Here is a 13,445-nt window from a genome sequence, read left to right on the forward strand (position 1 = left end):
AAATGGAAGGAGTAAGTGAAAAAGCCGTGCGAAATGCAATCAGGAAGTTCGAGGAGGATGACACCTTTGAGGATAAACCGAAAACGGGTCGAAAAACAGGTCCTGCTAACCTTCAGTTGGATAAACGTATACTGAAGGAGGTTTCAGTTCGGGATGTGATGTGATGTGATGTGAAGTGAAGCCACCATCAGTTCAAGGACTTGCCAGTGGATGCGGGTAGACTTACAGTAGCCCCGATATGACTCATCCACTCACCTTCTTACTATAGCTGTTACCGAAAAGCGAACAAAAAGGGTTGGGCGGATACGTAAGTAGAGTCACTTACTCGTATTCCGCGGGAATAAAAGATGCTCTTCCAACCATAATATCCAGTGCATGGATGAAGCATATCGCTATACATGCTTGAACCCGCCTGATGGTTTGTTTGAGAAGGGCGCGTCAGACTCATTTCAAACCTTCAGAAGGAAACAAGTTTCCTTCAAGTGACTTGGGCTGGCTATCCACAATCCCTCGTCCAGTCATCAATTCGTCCGATGCCCTGATGCTCCCTCCCCTTTACGCCTCCGTGCAAAATGTTTTATATTGATGAATACAATGAAACATAGTGTAATGAAATTAATATAACATAAAATGATATAATAGATTACAAAACAATATAATATAACATAATATAATATAATATATTTTAATTTAATATAATATAATACAATGATATAAAATAACAGTTAATGTAGTGTCAGTTATGCTCTTATCTTCGCAATACTGCAGGAAGTAGAATATTTCTCTTCTAATAATAATAATAATATCCACATCTATAAAAATAATATATGTTATTATTATTGATGACAAATTAATAATAATAACAATAAATATAATAATGAAAATAACAATAAAAAACAATATAATATAGTACAATGAATTATATAATAAATAATAGAATAAATAAAATGATATGTTGCGATATGCTATGATATTATATTACTTGAATTTATATGTCATTTCTCATCCTCTCATTCTGCCATCAACGCATTCCATCGACCATCTGTCACCACAGACACACGTGTAGGCATGAAGCTCAGCTTGTGACGACCTTGATATTTAGTTGAAAGTTACTTTAAAAATGATAACTTATAAGGAAAACAAATTTATATTTTGCGCAGAGGTACGTAGTACTACTAATAATAAACCCTATAATATAATATAATATAATACAACATAATGCAATACAATATAACACAATACAATAGAATATAATATAATATAATATTATATAATATAATAAAATATAATACAATATAATATGATATAATGCAATGCAGTATAATACCATACAACATAGTATATAATAACATAAAATAGTGTAAGACGATAATATATGAAATAATATGCTATGATACAATATAACAGGTAATATCGCAGTGTAAGTTACGCTCTTCTAATAAAAATAATAATAATAATACATGATGTAATAAACAACACAATTATATGTTGTAATATACTATGATAAACACTGCATTTTAGGATGGGCTTCAACCTACAAGCCATTTCGCACCCTCTCATTCTGCTACTAACGCAGAAGGCGATAGCACCCAGTCGACGCCGTTCTATTGACCAAATGTCATCATAGACGCTCGGGGAGGCATGAGATAGGGACTTGTGAGGACTTAGTTATCTCACCATTTGACGACCGAAGGAGGTTTCAGTTCGGGATGTGGCCAAAAAAGTGGGCACTTCGAAGTCAAATGTTCTTCGTGCTAAAGAACGTTTGAATCTTCGAACCTATAAGAAGCAGAAACAACCAAAACGTAGCTCGAAACAAGAAGCATCGATCCGGCCGAGGGTTCGAAAGCTGTACAATACGATTCTGGCTGGAAATTTGAACTGCATAATCATGGACGATGAAACCTACGTGAAACTCAATTACAAATCCTTGCCGGGACCACAATATTATACGGTGCGAGAAGGGCACGTGTTAAACCAGTCCGAGACATCGATTGAAGTCGAAAAATTTGGTAAGAAAGTTATGGTCTGGCAAGCAATTTGTAGCTGCGGTAAGATTTCGAAACCCTTCATCACCACTGCTTCAATGAACAGCGAAATATACAACAAGGAATGTTAACAAAAACGACTTCTACCCATGATTCGAAGCCACAAGGATCCTGTTGTCTTCTGGACAGTTCTTACTTCTTGCCACTACTCGAAATCAACAGTAGAATGGTATTCTACCAAAAATGTCACTTTCGTCCCAAATGACATGAATCCACCAAATTGCCCACAACTTCGACCAATTGAGCAATTTTGAGCATTAACGAAGGCACATCTTAGGAAACATGTCTCGGCAGCCGAATCCATTCAACAGTTCGAAAATGATTGGAAAAAAGTCAAAACTTGTCGCCAAGAAATCTTTTCGGAATTCAATGAGGAACGTTCGCAAGAAGGTGCGCCTGCTAGTCTACAATGGCTAAGTAGCAAATGTTGAGAATAATATTATGTTGGTGTAGTCTAATATTATCAGTATTTCGAATAAAATTTGAATAACTACACTTGAGAATTATTTACAGCGAAATCAAAGCGCGTCCATACTTTCTGGGACAGTCTTTACAACTATTATAAATCACAGTACTTGCTGCTTTTATTAATGATGTAGTGCAAAATAAATTTCAAATACATCACCACTGTCGATCCACTTATCGACCAACCACTCTAGGTACCCTGAACATTTTCAGAAAGGTTTAGTTTTGTTCATCGGCAAATTTATTCATCATGAATTCTGCAAAGGGTTCAGATACAACGGCTATAAAAATTCATATCCCAAAAATCTTCTGTTCGAGAACCATATCACATATATTCAATATGCGAACTTTTTTTTTGAATATCATCGAGCAGAGTGTTCGCTGGTGAACTTTTCTCAACTGATTTTTTGCCATGCGAAATCAGTTTCGCGTTAGAAAAAAGTCAGTACTGAACTTTTCTGCAGTGAGTTTTCTGACCGATGATTTTTTTTGTTTAAAAAATCACTAGTGAAAAATTTCATTCAGAAAAGTCTTCGGAATCAGAAGCGACAGTTATTTGATCTTCAGCCTTGATCAACAACTGATCAGTAGCTTTCAAACGAGCCTGGGTCTGTTAAAATTGCTTCAGCCAACTTTGAGAAAATAAATGCGTTTTGTCGTTCACGTCACTTATACCGTTATATCTCTGGAAACAGAAATGCTCTTCAAACTTGATTGAACTATTTGTGAGAAATGTGAGCGGTAAGAAAAAAGTGCGCATTTTTTGTTTACGCCACTTATATCGTTATATCTCTGAAACACAAAGTGATAGCAATTTGATCAGCGAGCTTGATCAATATACCAATAGTAGATTTGAAACTATCTTAAGTTAGTTGAAATCGGTAGAATTAAATCCGAGAAATTTGAGCGAAAAGAAAACAAAAATGCGTTTTGTCGGTTACGTCATTTATACCGCTATATCTCTGGAACCAGCAGTGATAGCCAAACGAGCTTATTGAAATCGGTTCAGACAATTTCGAGAATATTGAGCGGCAAGAAAAAGGATTCTACGGACTAAAATTTTAATTACACTCCACTCTTTAATTTCGGAACCGGAAAATGGGTTTTAAATAAATTCACAGCAATTTATGAGACTATAATACCTTTCATTTAGGTCTAAGTTTGTCAAAAATAGTCCAGCCGTATCCGGCGAAGATACACAGTTTCAAAAAGTCGATAAAACTATTTCAATTGACGTAGACTGTTTATGCAACCGAAAAAGTGTATTTCGCTCCTAACTTAGCCGATTAGAAGTTTCATTACAAATAGTACAAGCTTTCCAACCAAAGATTTCACACCCTCTTTTTCTTCATAATTGCGAATCGTCAGTGCGCCAGAGATTCATATTTATTAGCAACCATTAATTAACATATGTTACCCAAAGACTGGAGCTTTACGTTTCAAAGACAGAGTAAATTAAAAGCATAGTAATGAAACTGAAGTGCTTCGTCTCGTTATCAGATGTCACCCCCCAAAACAAAAAACCGAGCACCATCGCAACATTCTCGAAAGAAAAGTACACAGAGTATAAAAATAATACAAAAAAGTCGAAAATAAAAGTAAAGTGTCGTCATTTATAGCTCATTTGTTTTTAATGATGCAACGTGGTTTTGTTTATCAACGAGTGAATTTTTCCGGGAACCCGCGGAGATCAAGGAGGGCTGCTGAATGTCAGTCGTTCGACGCAAGCAAAGACGGAAATGTCGACAAAGCCTTTGGGCATCATCGTCGCAAGCAAGGAAGAAACAGAAAGCTTTTCCGTTGGCAGACTCTTTTTTTTTCTTGTATGCTTTGTCTTATCCCCCCCTTATTCAGCTACCCGCCACCAACAACAAACGGCCGAGCTTTGCTTTAGTTGTTCACTGGTTTGTGAAAGAGGAAAATTGTGTACATATTCGCCTCATGAGTACCGGGACGGTCGCCAGTACACCTGCCTGGCACAAAAACCGAAAGATTGCATGTACAAATATTTACCGGTTGTCCTTATGGACGATCCCACCGAGGAATGGAAACGAATGAGGGATGTCCTCAACATTATTAAATTATCCTTGTAATGGGAAAACTTTTTTTTGTTCTTCGCCTTCTTGTTTTTATGTACGGTTCGGGGTTCACACCCCTATTCTAAGTTGGGCGAACAGGAGCCTCTACGGGTGACAACGTGATTAGCAGCTATTAGAAGGAGGAATTTATGGTGATAGCCCGAGAGGCATCCGTAATTTATTGCTGGGGAGCATAATTTTGCTATACAAGTTTGAACAAATTACGGCACACCGGGCGTAATTGGGTTAGTTACCTGTACAGAAGCACATTGAAGCTACGAGAGTATAATGAACAATAGTCTATTTCCTGTTTTAGGGTCCTTCAAATAGGGGACTTACCTGAAAATAAGAGAAAACGAATGGTTGATTAAATTGACATCAATACAGAGTGACTAACGGTTGGTAAATCTATTATTACACATGTTATGAAAACTAGCAAGCACAAAGATTAAATGAAATAAATCATGAGGATGATAAGGCAAATATTTAACATATAAAAAAAAATTTCCAGTAAGGTACTCATACACAGAAAAAAAAACGCAGCCAGACGCTGGTAGAATCTTGCTTTTCACGATGAATCATCTAATAGTTTAACTCAAAAAAAAATCTTGGAAAACTTTTTCCGCTGAATTGCATCTGCAATCGAAGCATGGCTAAGAAACTGTGCGCTTCTTTAAAATATTTGCTTTTCACTACCAGTCGATCCCGATATCCTCTGTTCGTGAAATCCCGCCGGACCTCCCAGATTTGAAGCGGGTGCAAACACGAAGTGAAAAGTTTCTACCGAAAGCGGGAGGATTGAAACTTTCTCGGCTCGCGGGATGCTCGTTATTCGGGACATTGTCAGTCGAGAGAGTTCCGCAGCGGCCAATCGTTAAAGTGCAAGTCAAGCACAGAGCACGTAAATTGAACGTAAATTCACCGACGAAGCAGAAGCAGTTTTTGCCTTGCTCCGTAGACTTCCTTCGTTTCGCAAGTCGCGGTGGCAATTTGCCCCAAGGGGAAACAATAAGTTAAGCCAGAGGGGCGAGATCGACCCGGAAACGTGTAATTGAATGAGAATGATTGGACAATTCTAATGAGGTTTATCATCCTTGTCTTCCCGAGCTAATTTGCTTGCGACGGATCATTTGGCGTTCGGAAAAATAAATTGACAGAGAGATAATGAGTTCTCAGTAATGCTGGTGATTACGCAGGAAGATCGCATAGATCGGTAGCATCAATGATCTGGTTTGATAAGCTGCTCATGGCGTGAATTAGCTAAGTGTACAACAGATTAATCCTTAACATTTTCGAAAAAACCCACGCAACGCTCTAGCGCCAACGAATGAGTTCATTTCGTTGTTGTTTGGATTGTCAATTCATTTTTACCTTTTTTTTATAAATATAAAAAATAGGTATAGAATTCGCTCAAACTTTCGAAAATTTTTCCGAGGCCCGGAAGGCCGAATGTTATATATCAATCGATTCAGCTCGACGAACTGAGCAAATGTCCGTGTGTGTGTGTCTGTATGTGTGTTGTCAACTAAGAGGTCGAGATCTCAGAGATGGCTAAACCGATTTTGATCAAATTAGTCGCAAATGAAAGCTCTCCCCGTCACCCAGAACGCTATTGAATGGTTTTGAGATCGAATGTTTACTTTTTGAGTTATTCGAAGTTTTATGTCAAAATTTTCAGTTTTTTTGACAGTGTCTGTCACAATTGACCTTGAAAACAGAATATATTTTCAGACCTAGATTCCGCACGGAAATAGCTATCCAATAAGCCATAGATTGTTAAAATCCGACCATTTTTAACGGAGATATCGAAATTTTTGTTTAAGCGACTTTTTCCCCTATTCCAGCAGTAGGAGTTTTGAGCGCTGTATGCCAAAGCAATGCTTGGGAGCAACGTGAAACAGGATACTGTTACACACAATTGTTTCTAAATACCAAAAAGACTGTGTATAGCATCCTTTTTCATGACATTTTGCCTCGGACCGATTTTAGCACGGTTCGTTTTTGGCAACATAATTGTTCGAATATGACATAAATAAACTAGATGATGGCAGGATTTTCGAGTTGATAACTATTTCAAAATTAAATTAATTTAAACTACTTACAGCAATAAATGCTGGAAGAACATAACACCCATATACCATTCGAATCAGTTCGTCGAGATCAGCAAATGCGTGTGTGACAAATAATTTCACTCAATTTTCACGGAAATTTTCTTTTCTACAAATTCAGATTCATACGAAAAGTCGTATGCTCCCAAACAAAGTTCCGGAATTATGTTTGGTTCCGACCTCTGGTTCGGGAACTACAGGATGATATGTGAAACGAAATTAAAATTGTGTAGCTCATTTTTCTGGTAAATGGCTGAACCGTTTTAAGATTCAAATGAAGTCTAAGAATTATCTAAGATTCGAATGAAGAGTCTTTAGATTCTATAAGACATCTTGCTTTTCAGTCAGATCCAACTTCGGTTTCGGAGATACATGGTGATTTATACTAATATACTAATACTTAATGTCTATTTCACATAAATTAATCAGGTTTATCGGGTTTGCAGATTTGGATAGTCGATCACCAAATAAACTAATTTCATTTTTGGTTGTATTCAGTTTTCGTTTCGGAAGGCACCCAAAAATTTAATTCGCACTACGATTCCTCAAAGATGTCTACATTGATTTTCAAACATTTTGAAACAAATGTAAACTATACAGCAACTCAGGTGAATTTGTCTGACTTCGGCTACACCGAATTTTGGATTCCGGTTCCAGTATCGAATCGTTTTCTCAAAAAAAGTCAAATCGAATTTCAGAAACAAAAGTTCAAATTAAAATAAATCGAATTTTATCCAATTCTGACTTCCGATTCTGGAATTGTAGGATGATGATTTTTTAAAATTCAAAGCGATATAGAAGATGACAATCCCGAAAAGCTTTAAAGTTGGACTCAGAAATATTGCAATTTATTCGTCATATGGCCATAGGAATCGGTTTGGGTTATGCTGGTTCCTGAATACCGGCTCTGGAAGTACCTTAAATTACCGTAAACTCTAAAGTGGAAATTACTTCGACATTTTTTTTTCCATAAATACGTTTATTTCTTAAGGCAGTTTACATAAGTTTTTCTTCGCCGTAGCATCACTTTTACATAACATTCTTATCCTAATTTAATTCTAACATAGTCACAACGTTTTGAATTTATTAAAACATATTCTCTTATAGCTTAAATATCATCTTAGGTAACTCGTCATTAATTATGAAATCTACTCGGAAATATTATTTGAACCAAACGATTAACTTCTATAAATTATAAAATAAGCTGTTATTTTCAGACATTTTGTTGATAATTTCATAAACTGTTTCGAGTTTGTTTGTATCATAATTTTACATTTTTTTTATTCTAATTTAGCTATTGGTTGAACTCATGGACGCAGCTGGGATCAGAGCTAAGTCTTAAAAGGGGCCTTTATTAAATTGAAACTCCAATTTTCTTTATGAAATGATAAATAAGTTTCATGTATGAAAGGTCACGACAAGCAAGAATGTCTCGAACTGGGATATTGGATAGTCTACCTTGGGTACGCAAAGAATTTATTAGTTGAGATCTGACATCACGATACTCCACGCATGTCCAAACGACATGATCAATATCCCGATAACCTTCTCCGCAAGCACAATGATTAGTCTCGGAGAGCCCAATTCGAAGGAGATGTGCATCTAACGTGTAGTGATTGGACATGAGTCTGGACATCACACGAATGAAATCCAGCTGGCAAGTGTTCTTTGGCGAGACGAACTATAGAATTCGTTGAAAGCAATCGGTCGCTCATAAATTTCACCCTCAATAGCACCACGTTTGGCTAAAATATCGGCTCTTTCATTTCCAGGAATGGAGCAATGAGCCGGGAGCCAGACTATAGTGATTAGATAATTATTGTTCAATATGTCGTTCAGGTACTGTTTTATTTTGCCCAGGAAAAACGGTTCATTTTTGCCAGCAGCGTTTGAGCGAATGGCTTCAATTGCACTCAGACTATCTGTGAAGATGAAATAATGGTTTGGAGATAATGTGACGATTACACTCAAACTATAATGAACTGCTGCTAGCTCTGCTATATAAACAGATGCAGGTTCTTGAAGCCTAAATGAGGCCGAAACATTATTGTTGAACATACCAAACCCTGTCGCTTCTTCAATTCGCGATCCGTCCGTGTAAAACATTTTCTCAGAGTCAATATGCCTGAACTTACTTAAAAATATTTTTGGGATTTCCGTCGAGCGTAGATGATCCGGGATTCCACGCACTTCACGCTGCATGGATGTATCGAAAAATAAAGTTGAGTCAGGGGCACTTAGGATGCTGACACGGATAGGAATATATCTTGAAGGGTTGATTTCCTGTGACATATGGTTAAAATATACTGTCATAAATTTTGTTCGAGATCGAAGCTCGACTAGTCGTTCGAAATTATTAATTACCATGGGATTCAGCACCTCACATCTTATTAGCAGGCGTGATGAAAGCTCCCAAAATCGATCTTTTAATGGAAGAACTCCCGCCAGAACTTCAAGACTCATTGTATGTGTCGAGTGCATGCAGCCTAAGGCAATTCGCAAACAACGGTACTGAATTCGCTCAAGTTTGATAAAATGAGAGTTTGCAGCGGAACGAAAACAAACGCATCCATATTCCATCACTGAAAGTATCGTTGTTTGATACAATTTTATTAGATCTTGCGGATGAGAACCCCACCAAGATCCTGTTATTGTTCGAAGAAAATTTACTCTTTGTTGGCATTTCGTTATCAGATACCTAATGTGTCCTCCCCACGTGCATTTGGAATCGAACCACACCCCGAGGTATTTAAAAGTTAAAACCTGTTGGATCATTCTTCCCATCATATGGAGCTGAAGCTGCGCGGGATCATGCTTTCTTGAGAAGACGACTAACTCTGTTTTCTCCGCAGAGAATTCGATACCAAGATGAACAGCCCAAACGGACAAGTTATCTAAGGTATCTTGCAATGGTTTATGCAGATCAATAGCTTTGGGCCCAGTAACTGAAACCACGCCATCATCTGCCAATTGCCTTAGTGTACATGGGGTTACTAGACAGCTGTCAATGTCATTCACGTAAAAATTATAGAGGAGCGGACTGAGGCATGAGCCTTGCGGGAGACCCATGTAGCTAATTCTGAATGTTGCCAAATCGCCATGTGAAAAATACATGCACTTCTCTGACAAAAGGTTGTGCAAATAATTATTTATAACCGCTGGAAGTCCATGTTGGTGGAGCTTGTCTGAAAGAACATCAATGGAAACTGAATCAAATGCTCCTTTAATGTCTAAAAATACAGATGCCATTTGTTGCTTTTGAGCGAAGGCAATTTGGATGTCAGACGAAAGTAATGCAAGGCAATCATTCGTCCCTTTATTTCTACGGAAGCCAAACTGAGTATCTGACAACAAACCGTTCGTCTCGACCCAAGTGTCGAGACGTCGTAGAATAATTTTTTCGAACAATTTTCTGATGCAGGACAACATCGCAATGGGTCTATATGAGTTGTGATTGGAAGCTGGTTTCCCCGGCTTTTGAATGGCGATAACTTTCACTTGTCTCCAGTCAGGCGGAACAATATTTTGCTCAAGAAACTTGTTGAACAATTCCAACAAACGTCTTTTTGCGAGGTCGGGCAGATTCTTCACCAAGTTGAATTTGATTCTGTCCAACCCAGGGGCGTTATTGTTACAAGACAAGAGTGCTATAGAAAATTCTATCATTGAAAATGGGTTATTAATAAAACCATTATTTGGAGGAGATTCCCGTATAATGCTTTGCGTAGGAACAGAATCTGGGCAAACTTTCCTAGCAAAGTCAAATATTCATCGGTTCGAGTATTCATCACTCTCATTGCCCACGTTACGATTCCTCATTCGTCTGGCCGTATTCCAAAGAGTGCTCATTGAGGTTTCTCTTGACAAACCTTCGACAAAATGTCTCCAATAGCTACATTTCTTGGCCCGAAGTATGCTCTTGTACTTGGTTTCTAAAGTCAAGAAATTTTCAAAATTCTGAGGAGTTCCTCCTCCTCGTTTTAAAAACGTCTTGAAAGCATTTTGTTTCGCGTGCTTAGCATCTGAACACTCTTTGTCCCACCAAGGGTTTGGAGGCCTTCTGTTAGACGATGGACCAAGAAATCGTTTGGTTTGGGCTTGTTCTGCGGCCTCCAGAATCGAACAAACGAGGAAGTCATATTCTTCAAGTGGGGGGAGCTCTTCCATTGAAGTTAAGACACTTGAAATATTATTTTGGTATTTAATCCAGTCAATATTTTTTGTCAAATCATATGGAATATTAACTGAATTAGCAATGCCTTTGTTACTGCTAATTGAGATGATGATTGGTAAATGATCGCTATCATGTAAATCAGGAAATACTTTCCAGGTGCAATCTAGTCGAATTGAAGTCGAACAAAGAGATAAATCTAATGCACTTGGACGTGCCGGAGGTCTTGGGATCCGTGTCATGCTACCCATATTTAGTACCGTCATGCTAAAATTGTCGCAAATATTATATATTAGAGATGATCTGCTATCATTGTAAACGGAACCCCACATCATTCCGTGCGAATTGAAATCTCCTAAAATCAAACGTGGAGCAGGAAGGGCTTCGACAATTTCATTAAGCTGTCGTTGTCCAACTTGAGCTCTTGGAGGAATATATACCGAAGCAATGCAAATGTCCTTTCCTTTAATGTTTATTTGACAAGCAACAACTTCTATACTAGAAGTCGAAGGAATGTTTAATCTATAAAAGGAATAACATTTCTTAATTCCTAAAAGCACTCCACCATACGGAGAGTCTCTATCGAGACGTATAATGTTAAAATCATTAAAATTTAAAGCTATGTTTGAAGTAAGCCATGTTTCGCATAAAGCAAATACATCACATTTTGGCTATGCAATAAAATTTTAAATGAATCAAGTTTTGGCATGATACTTCGACAATTCCACTGCAGGACAGTGATTGTATCATTTGCGGCGGGTGATAAATTATCCATCAAAAGATACAAAACCTGAGACAATTGGCCATTGAGCTGATAACTGCTTCAAAAAATTTCTAGCTATTGGAAGGAATGCCATTATGAGGGTCTTTAAGGGTTCAGATATATTGAATGCTGAGAAAATCCATTCAACAATTTCCGAAAACTTCAGTAATCCTGTTGGTGGCTGTGAAATGGAGCCCACCTTTTTCTGTGCTAGATCCTGGATTGGTTTGTGAATTTGACAAACCAGGAGGCACAGTCTTTGGTTTTGACTTTTTTTGTTTAACACGGGGATCTTTTTTTGAAGATGAAACTTTAGGTGTCTTTTTTGGTAATTTGGAAGAAGACTTCTTTCTCTTAACTGACCCTTGGGTAGTGATAAACGAATTACCTTCACTATTTTCGTCAGAGTCAGAGTCCTCTGTTTCCTCTAGATTTGAAAACCCGTTTTCGGTTTCCAAAGGGGGGACATCAATGACCGTTTTAAGCATTTCTGCATATGTGCGCTTAGACCATGCTTTTAAAGAAAGCTTAATTTTGTCTTTGTGCACTTTAAATGCAGTGCATACTGAAATATCCTCATGAGGACTTTCCCCACAATAAATACATTTTTCAATTTCCTTGTTGCAATCATTATCTTTATGAGGTCCTTCACACTTAATACATTTTGGTTTATTGCTACAGTAAGTAGCTGTGTGTCCGAATTTTTTGCAGTTCGTACAATTCATTACATTTGGAACAAAAAGCCGAACAGGGAGGCGAATTTTATCGACATAGACATGGGACGGCAACGCAGATCCGGCAAATGTCACTCGAAACGAGTCTGATGGGCGATAAACTTTTTTTCCCTCTTCATAAACTACTGAGTACAGTTGTTTGCACTCCAGTATTTTCACACCCTCAAGCATAGAGTTCTTGAAACGACCAACACCATGCTTGAGTAAATCATCTACCGAAAGACTCGCTTCGGTAACAACACCGTCAATTTCGACATCTTTGGAGGGTATGTAAACTTTATACTCTTTAATGAAATGTTCCGAAGAGACAATATCATTCGCGTGTTTCAAATTATTTACCACAACAAGAATTTTATCGTTATTTACTTTTATGATCTCTTTGATTGAAGAGAATCGTGATGTCAAACCTTTAGAAATTTGGTAAATGTTTAATGGCTTTGATATACGTCTAAAAAAGACTATCCAAGGCCCAGAAGAGCTCTCCTGATATTTTTTCGTTCGTGGGGGTATCGGATTCATGCTAGGATTTACGTCCATGGATTCATCCATCACATTAAAATTTTTAATCAAACTTTAAAATAAAAAATGAAACCAACACTACACAGTACTCAATCAAAAGGAAAAGAAAAAACTTCTACCTTGAAATTGTTGTCTATCTCCGTTGCACTGCCGTGTAGATCCTCGTTGCTCTAGATGTTCTTGTTGGATGCTGATTGTTGGATGTGATGCTACTGCTACCTGACATCCAGCACCACTCGATTTCCGATTTACTTTTGTCTTCGCCAGCTGTAACCAGCGCAGGTCACCGGTGTATACCTGCGTGTTGTATGGCAGTGGAAAGACCGAGTTGTCTTGTCTCCTTCTTCCTTGTGCTCCGCACCGATATGCTTCTGCACCGAAGTGCCTTCGCACCGGTGTGCCTTTGCACTCTCCTGCTTCTATGTGCCTTTGCACTCTTCCTCTTCGATGTGCCTTTGCACTCTCCTGCTTAGCACTTGTGGCTGTATATTGCGGCCTGGGTAGAGTTTGGGAAACGCCCTTTGTTGTTTCCTTCACCAGCTTGGCCCAGCACTAGGGC

At 38.0% G+C, this 13,445-nt stretch overlaps 1 protein-coding gene across 2 annotated transcripts in view; it reads right to left on the bottom strand.

The window, feature by feature from the left end:
• The window catches only part of LOC131438235 (uncharacterized), a 679,506-nt gene that overhangs the window by 168,524 nt on the left and 497,537 nt on the right, over window positions 1-13,445 (bottom strand). The window contains exon 4 of one of the 2 annotated variants that reach the window (XM_058608111.1): window positions 4,814-4,930. The exons of the other annotated variant lie outside the window; for it this stretch is intronic. Within the exon in view, the coding sequence (XP_058464094.1) occupies window positions 4,914-4,930 (17 nt within the window). The 3' untranslated portion in view covers window positions 4,814-4,913. Of the gene's footprint in view, window positions 1-4,813; window positions 4,931-13,445 lie in introns of those variants that run through there. 2 annotated transcript variants of the gene reach the window in all.

Source organism: Malaya genurostris, chromosome 3 (genome assembly GCF_030247185.1).
Source record: "Malaya genurostris strain Urasoe2022 chromosome 3, Malgen_1.1, whole genome shotgun sequence".
Taxonomy (NCBI): Eukaryota; Metazoa; Arthropoda; class Insecta; order Diptera; family Culicidae; genus Malaya; species Malaya genurostris.